We start from the raw sequence: 26015 nt of genomic DNA on the forward strand, positions 1-26015 counted from the left end.
TGAGGGCGATCTCCTAGAAATCCCATGTTCAGGGCAGGTGATAAACGTCAATGCTCCTGGCCCAGCAGCCGCCACTCACACCTATTCTGACAGATATTGACGCACGAGAACGCACGCCTACACACAGACTGCTAATGTGCCCCTGCAGAGCTTTGCTGCAGTTTATTAAAGCTCAACTCCGGGGAGGTCTAAACATTTTTAACAATAGTTCCCGTTCTTAGCCGAGTAAAAACCAGTGTGGTAGTGTTCCTTTTTATCTCTCTCCTTTTTTTTTTTTCTCTCTCCTTTTTTTTTTTTTCTCTCCTTTTTTTTTTCTCTCTCCTTTTTTTTTCTCTCTTTTTTCCTCTTTCTTTTTTTCTCTTTTTTTTTTCCTTTTTCTTTTTTTCCTTTCTTTTTTTCTTTTTTCTTTCTCCTTTTTTTTTTCTCTCTTTTTTTCCTCTTTCTTTTTTTCTCTCTTTTTTTTTTTTCCTTTTTCTTTTTTTCCTTTCTTTTTTTCTTTTTTCTTTCTCCTTTTTTTTTTCTCTCTCCTTTTTTTTTTTCTCTCTCCTTTTTTTTTTTCTTTTTAAAAGTATACATGCACTGCAGGTACATGCACTGGTAGCATACCGATCACTTACTATAGAACAGGGACACTGCTGCTAGATTGATACAAAATCAAGAAACCGTCCACATATATACAGCGAGCCCGGGGTTCTCACCAGTGCTGATTTGAAGTTGCGCTTTTTCAGCACGATTTCAAAGCTAGCGATCAGTGCGATTATTAATGTGCAATTTCTTTGCAACTTCAGTAACCTCTTGGCGCTGGCCGCACACAGATGTGCGGCCTCCCGGCGTCTGGGCCTTGATGCTGAGCGGCCACATATTTGCAGGCAATTAAGAAAAACATACCTGCTGAGAGCGCGCGCCCTGCACACATGTCCGGTACTCATGGAAAAGTACATTGTACATTCACATCAGTCCCCAATCCTCTAGTATATGTATGTATGAATGTGAGTTAGGGACCTTAGATTGTACGCCCCTTGAGGGTTAGGAACCTTAGATTGTACGCCCCTTGAGGGTTAGGGACCTTAGATTGTACACCCCTTGAGGGTTAGGGACCTTAGATTGTACGTTCCTTGAAGGTTAGGGACCTTAGATTGTACGTTCCTTGAAGGTTAGGGACCTTAGATTGTACGCCCCTTGAGGGTTAGGGACCTTAGATTGTACGCCCCTTGAGGGTTAGGGACCTTAGATTGTACGCCCCTTGAGGGTTAGGGACCTTAGATTGTACGGTCCTTGAGGGTTAGGAACCTTAGATTGTACGCCCCTTGAGGGTTAGGGACCTTAGATTGTACACCCCTTGAGGGTTAGGGACTGATGTGAATGTACAATATATATGTAAAGTGCTGCGTAAATTGATGGCGCTATATAAGTACCTGAAATAATAATAATGTGACAGCGAATCACGGCGGTCACATGACCCTAAAACCCCACCCCACCTCCCGAAACCCTTAAAGGGGGCACCGGCGCCCAGGGGTTAAACAGATGTTAATGCAGATTGCAATGAAATCGCACAAAAGCAGTACAGGAACCTTCTTCAAAGTTGCTGCACCTTGAGTCGCAACGATTTGGTTCCACTGCTGCAAATGGGGTGTAACTTGTCGTGATTTTTTTTTTTTTGTTTTGTTTTGAACTGTCAAATCGCAACAAATTGCATAGGTGGGAACCAGGTCTAAGGGCTCATTCACATGGGTGGGAAAAGCGGGCAGCTGAGCCGTGGTTTTACTGCCCACCTAAAGAATGGTACACAGCCTATTACGGTGAAAATGAAAGTAAAAGTCACATACCGCCCACCGAACATGACCCGGGTAAAGCAGAGCTTTAGCGCCAAGCCCCCCATACCCCCCCCCCATTATGGCGCATACATAGTTGTGCACACAGGCTTTCCTTGACTGGATCCTGGCAGGGCCCATTGGCTCATCTGTGCAAGTAACTTTCCATGCAGGGGAGGTTTTGGACTTCATGGTAGCAGTCTTTGCAGATGTGCTGTTTACTGTATCAGGACCCGAGCACTGTGGCACATCTGTGCCGGGGGTGGGGGAATTTTTCGCCTAGGCTGTTAAAAAAAATTGAATTGTAAGAGAGGGAGGGGGAAGGAGGAAGACAGTATATGTCCTTTAGGGTAAAGGTCTGCTGTAAGTGTATGAAGCTGTACCACCTGCGGCCTTTTTGGGGTCACTGTTCAGAGGGGTGGCAAGGGCTTCCACACATTAGAATGCACCCTTTTCAGCATATGTCTTTAGGATTACGCCATTGATTCGAATTTGTATGAAGGCCTCCAGTTACCGAAATTCACCCTTTTAACCCTTTCGCTGTCCGGTCTGTACGTCCTGACGGGGGGGGGGGGGACACGGTTGGGGTTTATACACAATCCAGTGGCTGCAGCCACCAGGATTGTGTGTAAGATTGACAGGCAGACTTCTGCCTGGCAGGTGGAAGCAGTCGGGCGGCCCGGTCGCTTCCACAGCCCCCGGTACCGGCCCCACCCCACGCGCATGCTCTTGCCATGTATCCGGGGAACGCCATGCCGGGGGCAGCGGACAGCCCCACCTTCAACATGGCACTGACTTCCCCACCGACTAAAACAACCAGGCAGACACAGACTCTGCTACCCCTCCTGGCAGTAGATACTCTCCACTGACACCAATTGGAGGAGCCGCTGCTGGACAGGTGAAATCTGGGAGGGCTGTTACTTCCCAAGGTGTGTGTGTCACTGCCCCCTCCCTTGACATGTCCCCCTCCTGTCCCGCTGCCCCCCCTCCCTTGACATGTCTCCCTCCTGTGACACTTCTCCCTTTTGTCCCACTGCCCCCCTTGTCCCTCCTGTGGCACTGCCCCCCTTGTCCCTCCTGTGGCACTGCCCCCCTTGTCCCTCCTGTGGCACTGCCCCCCTTGTCCCTCCTGTGGCACTGCCCCCCTTGTCCCTCCTGTGGCACTGCCCCCCTTGTCCCTCCTGTGGCACTGCCCCCCTTGTCCCTCCTGTGGCACTGCCCCCCTTGTCCCTCCTGTGGCACTGCCCCCCTTGTCCCTCCTGTGGCACTGCCCCCCTTGTCCCTCCTGTGACCCTGCCCCCCTTGTCCCTCCTGTGACCCTGCCCCCCTTGTCCCTCCTGTGACCCTGCCCCCCTTGTCCCTCCTGTGACCCTGCCCCCCTTGTCCCTCCTGTGACCCTGCCCCCCTTGTCCCTCCTGTGACCCTGCCCCCCTTGTCCCTCCTGTGACCCTGCCCCCCTTGTCCCTCCTGTGACCCTGCCCCCCTTGTCCCTCCTGTGACCCTGCCCCCCTTGTCCCCCCTGTGACGCTGCCCCCCCCCCGTCCCCCCTGTGACGCTGCCCCCCTTGTCCCCCCTGTGACGCTGCCCCCCTTGTCCCCCCTGTGACGCTGCCCCCCCTCCTGTCACACCGCCCTCCACCTGTCCCGCTGCCCCACCATCTGCCTCCTAATTTTTTAAGGGGTCTTCTAGATTCAAAACAAATTTGTCGTGCCCTGCGTTAAGGTAAACCTACCTATAAAGCACATTATTCATGCAGATTTGTAATTCAGTGACAGGTCCCCTTTGCTGGACAGCTTCATTCAATGTGGAGTGGAATAAACCTTGCCGGCCATGTACCAGGTGAATGCTGTATTTGCCCAGTGAGGGTCATCTCTGGTCTGGTTGGGTCCGTGTGATTGATAATAGGAGATGTCCGGCACGTGTTGAATGCTAAGACTTTTTTTTTTCTGTCCCATTACAATGATCAGCGTCACACTAGAGCTGCCTACTGACAGCGGGACAGGAAGACTATGAATTGCCCACCCATCCTCTCCATCCTTCAGCTTTTTCCTGTTGTTTTCCAGCATGGCATAGGACCAGGGAGAGTCCTTCCATGGCCAAAATGGATTGCGGTTATTATTTTCTGTACATTGTTATCCAAGGATGAACTGGATCTTCTCTTTTGAATAGTTTGTTTGGACCAAGCTGGCCCATACAAACTATTTCCACTTACAAAGGCACTGTATGTAGTCTGTGTTACCTACGGTATACAGTGCTGTGTTCCAGCAATGGTTCAGGTATTTGAACAAATACAAAGCTTACTCTGATTGGCTGAGTTGGAGATTGTGGCGTTAGATTGTAAGCTCCAAGGAGCAGGGCCTTCCTATCCCTCTTGTATTGAACTGTATTGTCTCCCGTTATATTGTAAAGCGCTGAGCAAACTGTTGGCGCTATATAAATTCTGTATAATAATAATCCAACCAGAGGAATCTGGGAAGGGTAAAGGAGATGTTTTGGGTATTTGGCATGCTGCAGCTGTCCCCCCACTAGCTCTAAGACAGAGAACTGAGTGATCACATGACCGCTGATTGTTCACTTTTCAGTCTTTCTGGAGCAGAGAGCAATGACTGTCAGTCTCTGCTCTGCCCCTCCGGTTCTCACTGGAGAGGGGGCGAAAGCAGCTGCCTTCGGCTGAGAGCTGGAGGCAGCTGTTGGTCAGACAGCTGGGAGGATCCTGACAATATGGTCAGGATCCTTCTCGAGGCTGTAGCAGTTCTGCGGTGTTTCTGGGTGACAGGAGAGCGAAACTACGTACCCTTCTGTGACCCAGAAGAGAAGTATGGCCAAATAAAAAAAATCTTCTCTTTTAACTGTGTCCAGAACTGAAATGTTGGTATGTACACAAGACTCGTTGAGCTGCATGAAGGGTGCATGTGTCTGGGCGTAGTGTTCTGACCATTGGATGCTTCTCAGATGCTGTGTGCTCTATCCTTGCTATCTCCCTAATGATGTCACGGTATACAGGTACATTCAGTCACTAGAGATTTATGACAGATCTAATGATTTATATGCTGTGAACAGTCCTGCCCCTGGATCTGCTCTGTGCAGTATGTGCACAACGTAATACAAACGGCTTGAAAAAGCTAAATTCCAGCAGTCGTGCGTGTGCGTGTGTGTGCGCATGCGTGCGTTCAGCCCTATTCGGAGATGCTGGCTCATAGCACAGTTAAAGTGCTTCTCTAGGTAGATACATTTACTAGACACAAACTAAAGCAACTTTGTAATCATTGATACTTCATAAATATAAGCTGTGGAAGTACTTGAACTTCACCTAGCATCAGTCTCTTGGTGTAGCAGAGCTGGAGTGTGAGGAAGAATCAGCACAGGGATCCAATCAGTTCATGAGCCGATGAGACGTATACTGATAGGAGGAGAAAGCAGAGTGACAGCATCCGACATCCGTTCTGCTAAAAGCAGACGGATGGGTATCCGTTCCCCTTCTGTCTAGCGCAGGGGTCTCCAAACGTTTGAAACAAAGGGCCAGTTTACTGCCCTTCAAACTTTAGGGGGGCTGGATTGTGGCCAGTGGGAGTAGAAAAGTGCCCTGGCATCAGTGGCAGTAAACTATACCCTAGGCTTGGTGGCCAGTGGGAGGAACAGTGACCTATTGTTGGTGTCAGTGGGATAATAAGTTCCCCGTTTCTGGGGTCGGTGGGAGGAACGGCGCCCCGTTTCTGGGGTCGGTGGGAGGAACGGCGCCCCGTTTCTGGGGTCGGTGGGAGGAACGGCGCCCCGTTTCTGGGGTCGGTGGGAGGAACGGCGCCCCGTTTCTGGGGTCGGTGGGAGGAACGGCGCCCCGTTTCTGGGGTCGGTGGGACGAATAGTGCTTCATACCAGTGGAAAGAAAAGTTCCCCAAGGGCTGGATAAAAGCAAACAAAGTGCCACATCTGGCCTTCAGGCCGCAGTTTGGACAACCCTTGTTTAGCAGATCAGATGGCAGTGGGGTGTAAATAGACAGGACCATGTAAATGTTTATTTACATGAGACCACCCATAGAGTAGAACGGGTTGTGTCTGTGTCCGCTCTGCATAAGTGGAGCGGACACGAACCAGCCATCTGAGTGATCAGTGGACAGATCCTGAACTGAGCAATTGGACCCCTAGCGGAGCTCTCCCTGTGTGGAAGGGGCTTTATTGAACAACCTGAAGTTAGATCTGATTGGCTACCATGCACTGCTGCACCAGATTTTGCACTCTCCAATTTCAGTCAATTGACCCCAATAGTATGCGTTCCCTGTGTGGAGTGTATTCTGGAGATCTTTGTCCCCTGGGCCAGCACTAATCAGATATGCTGGTGTGGTGGTTCTGACTGGAGATTACTGTACTATTCATATATTAAGAGCAAGACCTACAGATAGTGACTCATGCTGGGCATTATATAGATATGGTACCTGCTCCACATGGAGACCTGCAATTGCAGCGTCTGACACAGGGAAGTTTTCCAGCACTGACTTTGTAGGCCAATATAAATATAAGAAGGTCCATTAGGAACGTTCCACTTTCATCATGGCCACCACCATGGCACACTTTGCACAGTCAGTACCCTACCATGGAAGGACTAGTTGGTTGTGTTTGTCTCCAAGGCCAAAGCTTCCCAGTTTCTCCTGGATCCCATGTTGGATTATTCTGACACGGGGTAGAGAGTGATTGGTTCATACTCCTTCTGAAGCCTTCAGACACTGGAATACCTGGCACAGTCAATATCCTACCATGGAAGGACTAGTTGGTTGTGTTTGTCTCCAAGGCCAACGCTTCCCAGTCTCTCCTCGATCCCATGTTGGATTATTCTGACACCGGGTAGAGGGTGATTGGTTCATACTCCTTCTGAAGCCTTCAGACACTTGAATACCTGGCACAGTCAGTACCCTACCATGGAAGGACTAGTTGGTTGTGTTTGTCTCCAAGGCCAACGCTTCCCAGTCTCTCCTGGATCCCATGTTGGATTATTCTGACACGGGGCAGAGAGTGATTGAAGGCTTCAGAAGGAGTATGAACCAATCACTCTCTGCCCCGTGTCAGAATAATCCAACATGGGATCGAGGAGAGACTGGGAAGCATTGCCTTGGAGACAAACACAACCAACTAGTCCTTCCATGGTAGGGTACTGACTGTGCCAGGTATTCAAGTGTCTGAAGGCTTCAGAAGGAGTATGAACCAGACACTGGAATACCTGGCACAGTCAATATGCTACCATGGAAGGACTAGTTGGTTGTGTTTGTCTCCAAGGCCAAAGCTTCCCAGTCTCTCCTGGATCCCATATTGGATTAATCTGACACGGGGTAGAGAGTGATTGGTTCATACTCCTGAAGCCTTCAGACACTGGAATACCTGGCTGCGGAGTAGGTTGCTGATATCACACGTCACATGACAAACAGAGGAGGAAGTCTAGGCTGACTTATCAGTTTGCCTTCTCACTGCCAAGGTGTCATTAATTAGGTGGGGACATGCTCATTACATCAGGACATTACACAGGAAATGTTTATATACAAAGCTGAGCCAACATTGAAGATTATACCATCAGAATGTCCTTTTTTTTTCTCTTTCTCCTTCCCCTTGCCGTGTCAGCATCGCATCGGTGACATCTAACTATTGGTCTAAATTGCTATTTTGGTTTTTACTTTTTATCTTTTATGTGAATTCATTTAACAATGTCAGGGGCCACTGAATTTCTATTTCGAATAATCCAGCCTATTGGAAGCAGTGTCATTGCTATGGAAACTTTGTCATGCTGCTTCTTGCTAATGACTGGAGAGACTGCACATGCTGCGTTGGTGACGGCAGATTGGTACTGTGCTGCTGCTGCAGGATTATATTATCTGGTGACATATGATGTAGACTGACGATACGTTGTTAGATTCTGGAAAGTGACGTAACTGATTTGCGCATGGCTTGTGATAGTTGCATGGTACAGCACCTGCATTGCAGAACATGCCTGGTTGGCTATAGAGCATTGTATTGTTTGCATACAGACCTCTCCCCGCTCGATCACCGGGTGCCAGCAGGGAATTTCCGGTCTGGACCTGGTGATTGACAGCTGGTGGTGCAGGCAGGGTGGCGCTCGTGCGCTCCCTACCCGGAAATACAGAATCGTGTATATATACGTGATTTTGCGCAGCCCTGCCGCCATGTAGCAGTAGTTCTGCTATAGGGCGGTCAGGAAGCGGTTAAGATACTGCCTACAGTCAGCACCTACTGCCTAGGAATGAAAGGGGGAAAAAAAAGGCCTCAGTGCTTGTGTGAACAGGGTCTGAGGCTAGGTTCACACTGCTGCATGTCGGGAATGCATGCATACAAAATTGTGCCTTTCCCAGGACAAGCAGAAAGGTGCTGGCCTTTAGCAGATGAGCTGCTATACCATTCATTGTTCTTACAGGGCTTGACAAATTTGCTTAGAATCTAGGAGCCAGCTAAAAAAGTTAAGCGCCAGATTTTTTTAGTGTAGTGTGGGTTGTCCATGCTCAGGGCAAGGTAACTTTTAGGTGACAAGCTTCACACAATGCAGCTTGTCGTGTGATAATCACAGCAAACCTGAACCATGTTTTAGGTGCCATTGAAAATAATGGCACCTGAACCTGCATTGGAGGCGTTGTTTTGCATTGAAGTCAGTGGGAGGCGTTGTTTTGCATTGAAGTCAGTGGGAGGCGTTGTTTTGCATTGAAGACAGTGGGAGACGTTGTTTTGCATTGAAGTCGGTGGGAGGCGTTGTTTTGCATTGAAGTCGGTGGGAGGCGTTGTTTTGCATTGAAGTCAGTGGGAGGCGTTGTTTTGCATTGAAGTCAGTGGGAGGCGTTGTTTTGCATTGAAGTCAGTGGGAGGCGTTGTTTGGCATTGAAGTCGGTGGGAGGCGTTGTTTGGCATTGAAGTCAGTGGGAGGCGTTGTTTTGCATTGAAGACGGTGGGAGACGTTGTTTTGCATTGAAGTCGGTGGGAGGCGTTTTTTGGCATTGAAGTCGGTGGGAGGCGTTTTTTGGCATTGAAGTCGGTGGGAGGCGTTGTTTGGCATTGAAGTCGGTGGGAGGCGTTGTTTGGCATTGAAGTCGGTGGGAGGCGTTGTTTGGCATTGAAGTCGGTGGGAGGCGTTGTTTGGCATTGAAGTCGGTGGGAGGCGTTGTTTGGCATTGAAGTCGGTGGGAGGCGTTGTTTGGCATTGAAGTCGGTGGGAGGCGTTGTTTGGCATTGAAGTCGGTGGGAGGCGTTGTTTGGCATTGAAGTCGGTGGGAGGCGTTGTTTGGCATTGAAGTCGGTGGGAGGCGTTGTTTGGCATTGAAGTCGGTGGGAGGCGTTGTTTGGCATTGAAGTCGGTGGGAGGCGTTGTTTGGCATTGAAGTCGGTGGGAGGCGTTGTTTGGCATTGAAGTCGGTGGGAGGCGTTGTTTGGCATTGAAGTCGGTGGGAGGCGTTGTTTGGCATTGAAGTCGGTGGGAGGCGTTGTTTGGCATTGAAGTCGGTGGGAGGCGTTGTTTGGCATTGAAGTCGGTGGGAGGCGTTGTTTGGCATTGAAGTCGGTGGGAGGCGTTGTTTGGCATTGAAGTCGGTGGGAGGCGTTGTTTGGCATTGAAGTCGGTGGGAGGCGTTGTTTGGCATTGAAGTCGGTGGGAGGCGTTGTTTGGCATTGAAGTCGGTGGGAGGCGTTGTTTGGCATTGAAGTCGGTGGGAGGCGTTGTTTGGCATTGAAGTCGGTGGGAGGCGTTGTTTGGCATTGAAGTCGGTGGGAGGCGTTGTTTGGCATTGAAGTCGGTGGGAGGCGTTGTTTGGCATTGAAGTCGGTGGGAGGCGTTGTTTGGCATTGAAGTCGGTGGGAGGCGTTGTTTGGCATTGAAGTCGGTGGGAGGCGTTGTTTGGCATTGAAGTCGGTGGGAGGCGTTGTTTGGCATTGAAGTCGGTGGGAGGCGTTGTTTGGCATTGAAGTCGGTGGGAGGCGTTGTTTGGCATTGAAGTCGGTGGGAGGCGTTGTTTGGCATTGAAGTCGGTGGGAGGCGTTGTTTGGCATTGAAGTCGGTGGGAGGCGTTGTTTGGCATTGAAGTCGGTGGGAGGCGTTGTTTGGCATTGAAGTCGGTGGGAGGCGTTGTTTGGCATTGAAGTCGGTGGGAGGCGTTGTTTGGCATTGAAGTCGGTGGGAGGCGTTGTTTGGCATTGAAGTCGGTGGGAGGCGTTGTTTGGCATTGAAGTCGGTGGGAGGCGTTGTTTGGCATTGAAGTCGGTGGGAGGCGTTGTTTGGCATTGAAGTCGGTGGGAGGCGTTGTTTGGCATTGAAGTCGGTGGGAGGCGTTGTTTGGCATTGAAGTCGGTGGGAGGCGTTGTTTGGCATTGAAGTCGGTGGGAGGCGTTGTTTGGCATTGAAGTCGGTGGGAGGCGTTGTTTGGCATTGAAGTCGGTGGGAGGCGTTGTTTGGCATTGAAGTCGGTGGGAGGCGTTGTTTGGCATTGAAGTCGGTGGGAGGCGTTGTTTGGCATTGAAGTCGGTGGGAGGCGTTGTTTGGCATTGAAGTCGGTGGGAGGCGTTGTTTGGCATTGAAGTCGGTGGGAGGCGTTGTTTGGCATTGAAGTCGGTGGGAGGCGTTGTTTGGCATTGAAGTCGGTGGGAGGCGTTGTTTGGCATTGAAGTCGGTGGGAGGCGTTGTTTGGCATTGAAGTCGGTGGGAGGCGTTGTTTGGCATTGAAGTCGGTGGGAGGCGTTGTTTGGCATTGAAGTCGGTGGGAGGCGTTGTTTGGCATTGAAGTCGGTGGGAGGCGTTGTTTGGCATTGAAGTCGGTGGGAGGCGTTGTTTGGCATTGAAGTCGGTGGGAGGCGTTGTTTGGCATTGAAGTCGGTGGGAGGCGTTGTTTGGCATTGAAGTCGGTGGGAGGCGTTGTTTGGCATTGAAGTCGGTGGGAGGCGTTGTTTGGCATTGAAGTCGGTGGGAGGCGTTGTTTGGCATTGAAGTCGGTGGGAGGCGTTGTTTGGCATTGAAGTCGGTGGGAGGCGTTGTTTGGCATTGAAGTCGGTGGGAGGCGTTGTTTGGCATTGAAGTCGGTGGGAGGCGTTGTTTGGCATTGAAGTCGGTGGGAGGCGTTGTTTGGCATTGAAGTCGGTGGGAGGCGTTGTTTGGCATTGAAGTCGGTGGGAGGCGTTTTTTGGCATTGAAGTCGGTGGGAGGCGTTTTTTGGCATTGAAGTCGGTGGGAGGCGTTTTTTGGCATTGAAGTCGGTGGGAGGCGTTTTTTGGCATTGAAGTCGGTGGGAGGCGTTTTTTGGCATTGAAGTCAGTGGGAGGCAGTGTGTGAACCTAGTCGCCAGGATGCAATATCTAATCACCACGGTAACCCGGCGCCTGGGATTTGTTGAGCCCTGTGTTAATGGCACCCCCAGAGATCTGCTAACACATTTGTTGTGCAATGTGTTTTTGGTAAAGGGTCGGGGACTTTTTTTTATTTCTGGTAATCACTTTGCTCTCTCACTCTGTCAAGGTGTTTTTGGTTATCGCATCATATGATTGGCTTCTCTTCCAGCCTCAGCGCAGTGCGGCGATCGGTGGTGCACTGTGTCCCTCGGACACAGCAGATCACCGATCAATGGAAAGAGCCGAACATGTCGGCTCAGTGATGCAATCAGCTGTGTCCAATCACAGCTGATGACATGTAAACAGGGAAATGCCGGTTATTGGCATTTCTCTCCTCACGACCTGGCACGCTGACAGAGGAGAGGAGAGCCGGTACTCTGCATTCCTCGCAGGGGACATGGGCACTGATGATCAGTGTAGCCACAGCAGTGCCACCTGTCAGTGTCCATCAGTGCCTGCTGTCAGTGCTCAGCAATGCCACCTGCCAGTGCCACATCAATGCCACATATCAGTGCCCATCTGAGCTGCCTTTCAGTGTTACCTATCAGTGCCACCTATCAATGCCAGTCAGTGTTCCCAGGGAGCACGCACAAGCTGGGTGCAGGGAGGCCATTTATAAACGGCCACCCAACCCTGCACTGCCACCGTCCGGACGTTTATATACATGGGCTGGACGGGAGGGGGTTAAATGGGGTTTTGTTGTCTGCCTGGAGTTCACTTTTAGTAGCCAACTCCCATATCAGTTCCTCTTTTTGTATTAATAGAGATTTGACTAGCTATGCGGACATGGACAGGACATGCTGCCAGGCACCGCTTGTAATCTTCATTATGCAAAATTAGGAAGGAGCTGAACAGTAACCAAGTTCTGTCGGGGAGAAGCACTTGTGTGTGCACCAGATATCATCTGGAATCATTCCTGCTTTGCAATATTGTGCTCTGTGAAATATGAACATTGTCAGCTATGGCATATATATACCATCAGACATTGAACGCTCATCTACAGATGTCCTATGTATTACTTTGCACAGTTAGCCTGAAATTGTGAAAGAAAGTGCTTTTTGTAGGTGAAGTAGTCACATATAAGGACACAGCTAATCACTTGGGGGTCTTTGTATAAAATGTTTGTTGCACGAATGTCAAAAGCATTTGCCTAGTGCTCACAAATTTTGGCTGTTTTGATTAATATGTTATTTTCCTGTGATTGTCATCTAGTGGCCTCAATGTACTTCGTTTCCTGAAATACTGCAATCAAGCAAAAACTCCCCGGACCCGGCGTTCACTCCGTCTGGTCTCCCCGGACCCGGCGTTCCCTCCGTCTGGTCTCCCCGGACCCGGCGTTCCCTCCGTCTGGTCTCCCCGGACCCGGCGTTCCCTCCGTCTGGTCTCCCCGGACCCGGCGTTCCCTCCGTCTGGTCTCCCCGGACCCGGCGTTCCCTCCGTCTGGTCTCCCCGGACCCGGCGTTCACTCCGTCTGGTCTCCCCGGACCCGGCGTTCACTCCGTCTGGTCTCCCCGGACCCGGTGTTGATGGGGAAATTGAGCGATTTTCTTTGCTGCAACCACAAGTTCAGAAAATCGCTCCATGTATGGCCAGCTTAACCACTTCATGTCTGGCCCATGTACATAAACGGCCGGACAGGAGCAGTTCCAAAGCGGGTGGCTGTTTATAAACGCCCCCCCCCCCCCCCCCCCGCATTCACTGCCTGTGTGTGTTCCCTGGGAGGAGAAATGATTGTTTTTACAGCCTCATCTCTGTGCCCAGCGCCGGGATCTATGGTTTCTCAGGTAAGGCTGAACTACCGGGCGGCGAGGGGGGCAGGGTTTTTTCGGCACCTGTATCAGTGCATTTTTTTTTCATTTCGGCCGAAAGGGGTGTTCGGCCAAAATGTTTCAGCCACCGAAATTTCGGTGCATCCCTAGTTGATATTTATGCGCAGCGTTCTGGTGTGAATAGGACGCATTCAAAATTTTTTGTCCTTCCATTGATCTGCGTTTTACAGCTGCACTAAAACGCAGACCAGCGCACTGCTGTGAATTGGCCTTTTAAAACTGTTGCTGCTTGTAACAATATTGTGAATGAAAAATGAAAAGAAGACTTCCGTTTGGTGATAACAGGACAACCACTGAAAATGATTTTATTTATTTTCCTGCATTAGGGTGCCCACTCTTGAACCATGGCTGAACATGAACCCACCTCGGAGCAGCTTGCACAGATCGCAGCGGAAAACGAAGAGGATGAACACTCGGTCAACTACAAGGCTCCAGCTCCGAAGTCCATCAATGAGATTCAGGCCATGGACCAGGATGACGAGAGTCTGAGGAAGTACAAAGAGGCTCTTCTGGGCTCCCTTCCCTCCACAGTGGGTGAGTCAGGTACAGACAAGCACAGCATACGTACCTGCCGGTGACACTTGGCGTAGGTTCACACTAGTGCTGTTACATGATCGTGCACTTTTACTGCATTTTCATGCTTCATGCATTTTTTGTAGGAGGAGACTGGTTAAGCACAAATCACTGCCAAAAATGCATGTACATGTTTTTTGTGTGTTTTTCACGCACTACCGTTAGACTGTTGCCATAAACGCACAATGCTGCAGCAAAAGAAATGTGTACCTTTTGAAAAATTGCACTGCACCATGTTGCACTGATGTCAATGGGCACAATAGAGCAGGGCTTAAAATTTCGAGTCTAGACCTACTAGCCAGGCACAAACCTTACTCTCCACCAGTTGCCCCACCCAACCTTGCCCAGGTCCGCCCCCAACCACGCCTCCTTAAAGCTTATGAAATTTACATTTTTCTTTAGACTAAAGAGTCCAAAATATAAAAAACTGCAATTATAACACAGCTTTATTATGTCAATTTAAACATAACCGCAATAGCTTAATAGCAATAGTGTGCAATCAAAATATCAAGTTTTACAGCTTTAAACTTGTAGTGAACCTTTTGTATTTTTTTTTTTATCTCCTGCATCTTTAAAAAGAGACTTTTTAATATGACAATATGATTTTTGTTAGTGGGCACATATTTGCAGTTATTATTGCAGTTTTTCCTTAAACTGATTTTTTTATACTACTTTTTTATTTTTATTCATTTATTAAAGTCCAGTTGTATTTTAGCAGAAAATTATACAAAGAAAATCAATGTGTTTTGGAACAGTAAATAACAAGTGACTTACAGTTTATTTTGTAGCCCTATGCTCAGAGGTATACTGCAGGCCACTGAGCTGCGTGAGGGCAGTGCAGTGGTTTCTCTACAGTGATCCCCCAAGGCGGTGGAGAGCGGGCCTCTCCTTGTGTCCCCCAAGGCGGTGGAGAGCGGGCCTCTCCTTGTGTCCCCCATGGCGGTGGAGAGCGGGCCTCTCCTTGTGTCCCCCATGGCGGGGGAGAGCGGGCCTCTCCTTGTGTCCCCCATGGCGGGGGAGAGCGGGCCTCTCCTTGTGTCCCCCATGGCAGGGGAGAGCGGGCCTCTCCTTGTGTCCCCCATGGCAGGGGAGAGCGGGCCTCTCCTTGTGTCCCCCATGGCAGGGGAGAGCGGGCCTCTCCTTGTGTCCCCCATGGCAGGGGAGAGCGGGCCTCTCCTTGTGTCCCCCATGGCAGGGGAGAGCGGGCCTCTCCTTGTGTCCCCCATGGCAGGGGAGAGCGGGCCTCTCCTTGTGTCCCCCATGGCAGGGGAGAGCGGGCCTCTCCTTGTGTCCCCCATGGCAGGGGAGAGCGGGCCTCTCCTTGTGTCCCCCGTGGCAGGGGAGAGCGGGCCTCTCCTTGTGTCCCCCGTGGCAGGGGAGAGCGGGCCTCTCCTTGTGTCCCCCGTGGCAGGGGAGAGCGGGCCTCTCCTCGTGTCCCATGTGGCAGGGGAGAGCGGGCCTCTCCTTGTGTCCCCCGTGGCAGGGGAGAGCGGGCCTCTCCTCGTGTCCCATGTGGCAGGAGAGAGGGTCCTCTCCTCGTTTCCACCATGGCGGGGGAGAGCGGGCCTCTCCTCGTTTCCACCATGGCGGGGGGAGAGCGGGCCTCTCCTCGTGTCCCCGGTGGCGGGGGGAGAGCGGGCCTCTCCTCGTGTCCCCGGTGGCGGGGGGAGAGCGGGCCTCTCCTCGTGTCCCCGGTGGCGGGGGGAGAGCGGGCCTCTCCTCGTGTCCCCGGTGGCGGGGGGAGAGCGGGCCTCTCCTCGTGTCCCCGATTGGCGGGGGGAGAGCGGGCCTCTCCTCGTGTCCCCGATTGGCGGGGGGAGAGCGGGCCTCTCCTCGTGTCCCCGATTGGCGGGGGGAGAGCGGGCCTCTCCTCGTGTCCCCGATTGGCGGGGGGAGAGCGGGCCTCTCCTCGTGTCCCCGATTGGCGGGGGGAGAGCGGGCCTCTCCTCGTGTCCCCGATTGGCGGGGGGAGAGCGGGCCTCTCCTCGTGTCCCCGATTGGCGGGGGGAGAGCGGGCCTCTCCTCGTGTCCCCGATTGGCGGGGGGAGAGCGGGCCTCTCCTCGTGTCCCCGATTGGCGGGGGGAGAGCGGGCCTCTCCTCGTGTCCCCGATTGGCGGGGGGAGAGCGGGCCACTCCTCGTGTCCCCGGTGGCGGGGGGAGAGCGGGACTCTCCTCGTGTCCCCCGTGGAGGTGTCCTCTCAGCAGAGGAGAGCGGACCTCTCCTGCACCTGTCCCCTCAGTGGCGATGCCAGTGTAATGGCGGTGCCGAAGAAGCTGGAAGTTGTAAACCGGAACTCTGCTTCACAATGAGGCTTGGAGTGCAGGTGCAGCTGCTCTTTCCATCATCTGTGCTCGCCACACAAGAATTTCTCCTTGCATTTGGCGAGCAGCTTTTTCAAGCCCTGCGATAGAATATATGGCAACTGTAACTTTCCCTTTGACCTCTGAAGGAGTTGGCCACTAAGAATGTAGCAGGAAAGGATATGTGCCTGCAGGAGAGAGCGGCTGGTCAGCTGGGACCTGGAAGCCAGTTGAGATCACTGGAGAAGTGGTGACTTCAGGGCCATCGGCTCAGTATGTCATCTACATAGTTACAATTGTCCACGCTGGACCAATGTGTCTGTATAACATGCTGACACCTGAAATTATTCTTTAACCAGTTCCCAACCGCGCTATAGCCAAAGGACAGCTACAGTGCGGTTGTCTGGTTCTGGGACGACATCCATGGACGTCATTCCAGAACATTCCCCCAGAGCCGTGCCGCAGGAGATCGCTGTGTCCTACGGAACAGCCAATCACGGCGTCCTTTTACCACGTGATCAGCTGTGTCCAATGACACAGCAGAACACCAGTAAATGTAGTTGCTTGTCATCGGCTGCACTTTCCCCACGCTGCCACCTGATGATAATGCTTTTTTTTTTTCTCTCCTGAAGGACAGTGCCATCTTTGCTCAGGCATCCTCCAGGATATCCATCTACTTCTTGGATTGGGATGTCAGCTCAGAGATATCACAATTATGTGAATTCAAGTGCCTGTGCAGTTGATGCCTGATGCAGATCTGCACCTGCTTTTCACCTTGTGATTTGTTACAGTGTGCTGTCTGATCACTGAGGGAGAAGAGACTGAGGAAATGCTTCCTCCTGCCTGCAGCAGACTGATGACATCTAACATCAGGCAGAATCGCTGTACCTGAACTATTGATTTTTAAACCCCTTCATGCTAACTTGGCGCATAAATGCGGCCTTTCGGCAGACAGGCTTCAACACGGAGTGGCTACATATATGCAACCCTAGGTAAACACTCTGCTGTGCTGAGAGTGCGCTCCCAGCACAGTAACGAGCGGGTTCCAGAAAGCTCCCAATGTTTACTTGCATTCAGGAGCTTTCCGATCATGTGACTCCCAATCACAGCAGTCACATGATCAGAATGCCTCTCTGCCTCCCAGGGGCGGACTGACAACTCATGGGGCCCCCGGGCAATAGGGGATCATGGGGCCCCTGTGTCCTGCCCAAACTCAAAAAAGCCTATGAAAAAGGTACCAGGGGCATCTCATGGGGCCCCCTACTGACCCCGGGCCCTCGGGCAGTGCCCGGGTTTCCAAATGGTCAGTCCGCCCTTGCTGCCTCCTGACATTTAGATCCTCCTAAAGTACCGGGAGGCAGTGGTGGGAAAGGGTTAATGATGGAGCTTCTCTGAAGAATGATGCAGTTACTGTATATCATCACATGTTATAAATGTGTTCATGCAGACTTTAGAGTCACTACAGAGCCACACTAAGGTTTCAGGTTGACATATGGACTGAAAGATTGAAAGCCAGGAATGGGCAGGTAGCTTTTTAAGTCAGCTGTGGAAGCCCCTGTATTGTTTTTAGTGTAGAACTCTTTAAAATGGATCTAAAGGCTCAAGGTTTTTTTACCTTCATGCATTCTATGCATGAAGGTAAACAAAGCCTTCTGTAGAACGGCCCCTCCCCAATCCTTACCTGAGCCCTCTCCAATCCAGCAATGTTCATAGTAGTCTTGGCTGTATGGGACCTCTCCCTCTTCATTGGCTGAGACAGCAGCAGGAGCCAATGTCATTCACAGCTAGTGAGCCAATGAAGAGAGCGGGGGGACAGAGCCGAACCGCAGCTCTATGTCTTATGGATGTGTAAAGCAGCAGCTCGGGAGCGAGCACATAGTGGTGCCCCAAAGGCAAGCGGCTTACCCCAGGGAGCTCTGCTCGAGGGGGAGGAGCCAGAGCACCAGGGGGGGATCTGAAAAGAAGGGGATCGGGGCAGCTGTGTGCAAAACTACTGCACAGAGCAGGTAAGTATGGCATGTTTGTTATTTAAACCTGAATCTCTAGTATCACTTTAAAAACTGATTCCCTGTAAAACAAATATAATTTTGTATCATCAGATCCCTCCGTTCCAAATGTGGTTGTGACCAAACTGACCTTGGTATGTGCGGAAGCTCCCGGACCACTTGAGCTGAATCTGCGAGGTAATTTTATAGCGTCTGTCACATCAGATGAGTGACCAAAAACTGTCCACTGTGTCCTGTATGGTTTTAATATATGTCTGTTTCTGCTTTCCAGGGGATTTGGAGAAGTTCAAGAAAGAAACATTTTATCTTAAAGAAGGAGTTGAGTACAGAATCAAAATTAGTTTTAAGGTGAGAAGTCTACAGTTATTGTATGGCTGGTATACAGTGGAAAGACTGTTTTCGAGAACTGCTGTTTGTTATAAATCGGTACTTTCCAATTAGGATCTTGCAGAGGATGTGTAATGTTTTGAGGTTTTTTTATTTTTTCAATCTACTTCTAATGTAGCGGCACTTGGGCAGCACAGCGGCTAAATGGTTAGCACTTCCGCCTGGCAGTACTCGGGTCATTGGTTCAAATCCCAACCACAGCACCACCTGCCTGGAGTTTGCATGTTCTCCCTTTGCCTGCGTAGGTTTCCTCCGGGTACTCCGGTTTCCTCCCACACTCCAAAGACATGCTGGTAGATTAATTGGCTCCTGTCTAAGTTGGCCCTTGTATGTGTATGTATGAATGTAAGATAGGGACCTTATGGATCCTGTCTAAATTGTCCCTAGTATGTGTATGTATGATTGTAAGTTAGGGACCTTAGATTTTACGCCCCTTGAGGGTTAGGGACTGATGTGAATGTACAATATATATGTAAAGCGCTGCGTAAATTGACGGCGCTATATAGGTACCTGAAATAAAGAAATAAATATAGGTTGAAAAGACACAAGTCCACAGAGTTCGACCAATAGACAAAGAAAAAGTAAATTGAAAACCTGCTTACACAGAACCACCCTATACCCACAGTTGCAAAAAAAACCTCTTCTAAATCATGGTCCAATTAACCTACCAGCATGTCTTTGAAGTGTGGGAGGACACAGGAGTACCTGGAGGAAACTCGCACAGGCACAGAGAGAACATGCAAACTGGTGCCATGGTTGGGATTCGAACCAACGATCCTAGTACTACCAGGCGGAAGTGCTAACCATTTAGCCATTGTGCTGCCTCTTGCTGTGACGTTCACGGCGATACCTCACATGTGTGGTTTGAACAGTGTACATATGTGGGCGCGGCCTATGTATGCATTTAACACGGGGTGACAAGGGCACTTTAAAAAAAAAAAAAATGTTTTAATCACTTTTATTCCTATCACAATGCTTGCATCCCCTGTGATAGAAATAATCTGTGACAGGTCCTCTTTATGGAGAGATGTGGGGTCAATAAGACCCCACATCTCTCCTCTACAATGTAAAGCATTAGATAAAAAAAAAAATGATCTAGTACTTTAAAAAAAAAAAAAAAAGGCTTCGTTTACAAGGTGCCGGAGCTGGAAGTGACGTAGTGACGTTGCTCCTGTCCTCCAAGGGCACAGAGATGATTGGCTGCCATCTTTCCTTCACTGATCTCTATGCCCACATCTGGGATCCTTGGATGGGTTCTCTGGTAAGGCTGAAAACCACTAGGCGGCAAGGAGGGGGTGGGGCTATTTTCGGCACCTGTATCGGTGCCTATTTTCATATCGTCCAAAGGCCGATAGGGGCGTTTTTGGCCACCAAAATTTTGGTGCATCCCTAGTGCTAAAACATTCTTTGGTTCAGCTTGGTGCAATCATATTCCTCATATGCCACTTCTGGAGGGGCGCAGAGGATGCTTCATATGACTGTAGTATCTTGTACTACATATTGTATGTACTGACCTCTTCCAGAAGGTGCTCCGATGACTTCTTGTGTCTTAGCTTTTCCTTCTGAAGAGCAATCCACTTTCGGCTTGCTCTTCAGAGAGCATTTTGACAGGTGGTGAGTAGGGGTTGTCGCCTCCTCACCACTTGTTTTAATGTGTTGATCCCTGTGGTAGCATGCAGTGCACGTGGTTGCAGGGTGCTTGCAGAGCAGCCCCATTCACTTGAGCAATGGGGGATTGCGGCCATACCGCGGGATGTAAGCACCCCCAGCCCCCCAGTTGGGGTGAGGTAAAAGCACAGCTCAACTTCAGGGTTTTACAGCTTCCACAACTGCTAATGTGAATGAGCCATCACACTAAACACAGCGTTGCTCTCTCCCATACCACAGCCATTCAGGAAATGCTTTGTATTTTTCATCTGTGAATACAAGGCCTTCTTGGATTGGACAAGGTGGAGAGGAGGGAAGGATAATGTAATGGTCAGCACCTCGCCCAATCCGAGAACACCTTGTAATCACTGGGGAAAAAAATGAAGGCATTTCCTGAATGGTTGAGGTGAGTAGGTGAGCAACAAAGTTGTGATTGTGGTTTTTTGTTTTTTTTTTCCTTTAAGGGCCAATATCATTTGGATAATTTTAAATATATATATATATCAGGAGATAGCCATTAATATTTACCACACAATGAAGGCCTGATTTGTCCTGAACAAAACAAGATATAATTAACCTGGATACAGGAAATAGTTGCGATATGTACAGTTTTAATAACATCTGACAAAGTTGCAAAACTGCCTTCAAGCATTAACCCCCCTGGTGGTATTCGGGGTAAAGTTTCAGCACCACAAGCAGTAACTCCGAGCTACACTCGGGCTTACCATGCGGCGCTGGTTCGGGATCTCAACTTCACTTACCTTGTCCTGCGCTCCCGCGATGTCCCCCTGCAGTGTCCCCGGCAATGTCCTCCGGCCGATGCCGACATCCATCTTCCGGGTTCTGTTCTCTGCGACGTTGGGACGTACGGGGGACAGAACTGGCGGGCAATTTGAACATTGTTAAAGTGACATTCATAAATACACTAAAAATCACATAGTATAACATTCCTGTATCAAACCATTTCACATACATTTTGTCCCGAGTGCTTTGTCCGGCGCCCTGCCTGCATTTTTACTGTTCTTTCTGCCTGGAAACTGAGAAATGTCCATGGCGTCCAAAAAGCGTCCCTTTAGGTCAAAATCGGTTTTAGACCGGCTAGAGAACAGCGATAGTAAATCAGAACCACTTGCAGAATTGAGTGATAATGATTCGTGGGGGAAATTCATCATCAGACACTGAAAACGATTTTGCAACTTTGCTCAGCGATGTGCGAACTTGGTGATCTATTTCACATTTCAGTGTTTTTGGTTTGATTATTATATTGAATTAAATTTATTATTTTTTTTATGATTATTTATTAAATTATGATTTTGTGTTTCAAATTTTATCATACCCGGGATGTTTACTAGACTCTTGTTCGGACAGATTTCAGTGAGTTATTCCTAAAACTTACAGGCCTACAATAAAAAAACATATTTCCATGCAAAAAAAGTACCGCTCTGAGCACAGAAATATGGACATAATCAGACCGCTAGGGAGGTTAAGGTTTGTTTTACACTTTTTTTTTTTTTTTTTTTTTCTCTTTCTCATGAAGGGGTTATTGAGAAAACTCAGCCTGTCCCCACTTTGTCTGTCCACTCTCACTTTCAGATTGTTCAGAGTAGCTTGCAGTGTGCCCAATGTCCTGCTCCAAAGAAAAAAAATCAAGATAAAGCCTTGTTCACACAGGCATACTTAACCGCTTTCCTGCTTCCCTATAGCACAAATACTGCTACAGGGCGGCAGGGGTGCGCATAATCACGTGTTTGTATGTGTGTGCGAGAGCCCTACCTACCCTGCCATTGGCGGCCTCACCTGTCGATCACTGGGTCCCAGCCGGTGTTTCCCCACCGGCGAACGCCGTGTATCACCAAAGGGGGAGAGACCTGTATGTAAACAATACTGATCTCTCCCCTGTCAGCTCCTGCACATTGCTTTGTATGGTTCTGCATAGCAGTGGCTGTGTTCAGTCTTTTTGCTGCGTCCCCTTTGAAATGACTAGGACAGCCTGCACAGAGATGCATAGAACACCTGTGCAACCTCATGGGCAAACATGGGCCTTAATCGGATGTACACTGTAGTACGCCCGCCTATGTGAGGCCTAAAGGAGCTCTTGTGTGTGTATTTAAGTCATGTATGTAGCCGTCTACCTGGAGTTTTCTTTTATGACTTTGCTGCAAAGTAACTTTCTCTCCCATCGGGTGTGTTTGTGTTACAGGTGCATGGAGAGATCGTTTCAGGCCTGAAGTATCAGCAGCAGACATGCAGGAAAGGTGTAAAGTGTAAGTGACAGCTGTCATACCTGCCATCTTACAACAACAAAAAACTTTATGCAGACACATAAGGACGCTCTTTAGTTATGCGTTCCTTTCTTTTGACCGCTGTGAAACCATTTTACAGCCGATGTAATTGCATAGTTTTATGGTTGTTGTCCAAATTAAGTCTGAAAAAAGCAAGCCGTTTCAGCAAAACACACAAATTCACTATTTTACCTCTCGGCAAGTACAAAAAATTCTCTCTGACCTCTTGAATGTAAATATTACCATACTCTTCTTAGTGGCTATAAGTTAAGACGGCAAAAATTGTAAAAAGTCATCTAAATCTTTAACCGCTTGCCTGCTGTCCTTTAGCAGATATACTGTTACAGGGTGACGCGGCTGCACAAAATCGCGTATATATGTGATTTGCATTTCCGGGTAGGGGGCTTGCATGAGCCACCCTACCCACGCCGCTATTGGTTTTTGGGGATGTCAATCACCGTGTCCCGGCCGGGACTCTGTGATCGTCGGCGATTCCTGGCCGGGACTCTGTGATCGTCGGCGATTCCTGGCCGGGACTCTGTGATCGTCGGCGATTCCTGGCCGGGACTCTGTGATCGTCGGCGATTCCTGGCCGGGACTCTGTGATCGTCGGCGATTCCTGGCCGGGACTCTGTGATCGTCGGCGATTCCTGGCCGGGACTCTGTGATCGCCGGCGATTCCTGGCCGGGACTCTGTGATCGTCGGCAAAGCTGACGGGAGAGATCTGAGTGTAAACACAGGTCTCTCTCCTCTGTCAGTATGGACATGCTGCTTTGTATCTCTGCACAGCATATCTCCATAGTAAAACGCAATGTAAAACACACACAGCACACTGTTAACCCTTTGATCACCCCAGATGTTAACCCCTTCCTGCCCAGTGTCAGTGTTTTTTATTAGCACTGATCACTGGATTAGTGTAACTGGGGATGTCAGTGGCAGTTGGTCAGTTCCCACCCAGTGTCAGAATGCCTGCTGCAGTCCAGCTATAAATCATTGATTGCCACCATTACTAGTATAAAATATCTTTTTTTTTTAAATTCCAGTATATATACCGCTATAACTAGAGATGAGCGAATCGAACCAGGCGAACCGGAATTCGAGTCGAATTTCAGGAAATATTCGATTCGCGTCGAATCCGAAATTTTGCCTACTTCGGGTGCGCGAATCGAATATTTCCCGATCAGCCGGCAAAAGTGTCCCTGCAGTGAGCTCCGCTATTTCTGACAGTTCTCTGACAGAAGGAACACATGTTTAGCGGTTGAAACATTGTATCTATTAGTTTCCATTTAGGATACAGATGTTTCAACCACTGTACATGTGAAGAAGCTGTCAGAGAACTGTCAGAAATAGAGGAACTCTGCACATACACTTTTTGCCGGCTTGGAATTATTCTTATTTTCATCCTACTTCTTCTTCTTCATCCTCATCCTCTTCTTCTGAGGATGAGGATGAAGAAGAAGAAGTAGGATGAAAATAAGAATAATTCCAAGCCGGCAAAAAGTGTATCTGCAGTGCTCCTCTAAGTGTATCTGCAGAATGTCATTTATGGAAACAAATAGATACAATGTTTCAACCGCTGTATGGAGTGAGTGTCCCAGAACTGTTAGAAATAGACTATTTCTGACAGTTCTATGACATTCCCTCCATACAGCGGTTGAAACATTGTATCTATTTGTTTCCATTTGTTTTCATCTCCAAGGGCATTTAAATTAAAGGTACAGTGTTCTGCACTAATTTAAAGGCTCTCTGAAGCCTAGAAACCCTTTTAATAAGTTAACTTCGTAGCGAATTAATTCGCATCGAATCGAATTTCATACTGGAAATTCGCTCGAAATTGAGAAATTCGCTCATCTCTAGCTATAACGTTCACATAAACCAATTAATTTACACGTATTGGGACTTTTCTTAGCAAAGACATGGAACGGAATGCTTTGGCCTAAATTCATGACTAAATTTGGTTTTTAAAATTTTTTTACTGGACATGTTTAATAGCAAAAATTATCGGTCATTTTTTGTTTATACAACAAAAAATAAAAAACGCACAGGCGATCAAATACCACCAAAAGAGAGCTCTACTTGGAGGGAGGGGGGGGAGGACATAAATTTCATTTGGGTGCAGAGTTGCATGACCGCCAATTGTCAGTTAAGGTAACGCAGCGCCGTATCGCAAGAAATGTCCTGGTCAGGAAGAGGGGTAAATCCTCTGGAGGGCAAGTGGTTAATCTGGTTGAAAAAAGACACAAGTCCATCCAGTCCAACCAACCACAAAAAAAAAAAAAAACACAAATAGAAAACCTCCATATACACAATCCTATACCCACAGTTGATCCAGATGAAGGCAAAAAACCCAAGCATGCAGTTTGCTCCAGCAGGAGAAAAAATGTATTTCCTGATCCAGTTTACCTGTAAATGTTAGTATCCAGTTATATTATGTGGGTTTCGAGAAAAAATCTACAGAGCTGGGCAAAACCAACTCTTGAAAGGGTCTATTGTACATTTTCACAGCTCTTCCTGTGAAAAAGCCTTTCTGTATTTGGAGATTAAATCTGTTTTCCTCCAGATGTAAACTGTGCCCCCTTGTCCTCTGTGATGACCTTAAATAATTCTACACCGACTTCACTATATGAATCACTGATGTATTATACATGGAGATCATATCCCCCCTTATGTATTATACATGGAGATCATATCCCCCCTTATGTATTATACATGGAGATCATATCCCCCCTTATGTATTATACATGGTGATCATATCCCCCCTTATGTATTATACATGGTGATCATATCCCCCCTTATGTATTATACATGGAGATCATATCCCCCCTTATGTATTATACATGGTGATCATATCCCCCCTTATGTATTATACATGGTGATCATATCCCCCCTTAATCTCCTCTTCTTAGGAGAGAATAAATTCAGTTCCTCTAATCTTTCCTCATAGCTGAGCTCCTCCATGCCTCTTATCAGTTTGGTTGCTCTTCTCTGTACTTTCTCCAGTTCCCCAACGTTCTTTTTGCGAATTGGTGCCCAAAACTGAACTGCATATTCCAGATGAGGTATTACTAATGATTTGTTCCGGGGGAAATGATATCTCTCTCTCTGGAGTCTATACCTCTATTAATACAAGAGAGGATTTTGCTCCCTTTAGGACCCGCAGCTTGGCATTGCTGCCATTATTAAGCTTGTGATCTACCAGAACCCCCAGATCCTTCTCCACCATTGATTCCCTCAGTTGTACCCCCCTAGTATGTATGATGCAGGGACGGACTGACCATTTGGGAACTCGGGCACTACCCGAGGGCCCGGGGTCAGTATGGGGCCCCATGAGATGCCCCTGAAACCTTTCATAGGCTTTTTTTGGGTGTGGTTTGAGTGTGGGTGAGGACACAGGGGCCCCATGATCCCCTATTGCCCGGGGGCCCCATGAGTTGTCAGTCCGCCCCTGGTATGATCCATGCACATTCTTAGCCCCCAAGTGCATAACCTTACATTTTATCAAGATTAAACCTCATTTGCCAAACATTTCTCCAGTTAAACAGTGCATTGGGGTTGGCTTGAAAATTCCTGTTGTAGTTGTGCTTCTCTTTTGTCACACTCTTTGGGCTTGTTCACACGGGTGGTAAAATCAAGCAGTAGAGCTGTGGTTTTACTGCCCCTTGATCACCCACCTGAAAAAGGACATGTAGCTGCTCAGAGCTGTACACATGCCACAGCCACTATGCATCGCATCAAGCGTGTCAAAAATTACTGTCGCCAAATGCACCACATTCAAGTAAATGGGGCCACGCCACAACTGCCCTGACTTGCGACGCAATGG

At 49.0% G+C, this 26015-nt stretch overlaps 1 protein-coding gene across 2 annotated transcripts in view; it reads left to right on the plus strand.

Annotated features, from left to right (window-relative positions):
- Positions 1–26015, plus strand: part of ARHGDIA (Rho GDP dissociation inhibitor alpha) — a 39470-nt gene that overhangs the window by 3609 nt on the left and 9846 nt on the right. The window contains exons 2-5 of one of the 2 annotated variants that reach the window (XM_089657508.1): positions 13324–13540; positions 17972–18055; positions 18150–18226; positions 22113–22176. In XM_089657508.1, the coding sequence (XP_089513634.1) occupies positions 13342–13540; positions 17972–18055; positions 18150–18226; positions 22113–22176 (424 nt within the window). In that variant the 5' untranslated portion in view covers positions 13324–13341. The remainder of the gene's footprint in view (positions 1–13323; positions 13541–17971; positions 18056–18149; positions 18227–22112; positions 22177–26015) is intronic. The other variant, XM_089657509.1, reaches the window with a different exon arrangement.

The sequence above is a fragment of the Staurois parvus genome, unplaced genomic scaffold (genome assembly GCF_062004578.1).
Source record: "Staurois parvus isolate SC_StPar_1 unplaced genomic scaffold, SC_StPar_1.0 ptg001008l, whole genome shotgun sequence".
NCBI lineage: Eukaryota > Metazoa > Chordata > Amphibia > Anura > Ranidae > Staurois > Staurois parvus.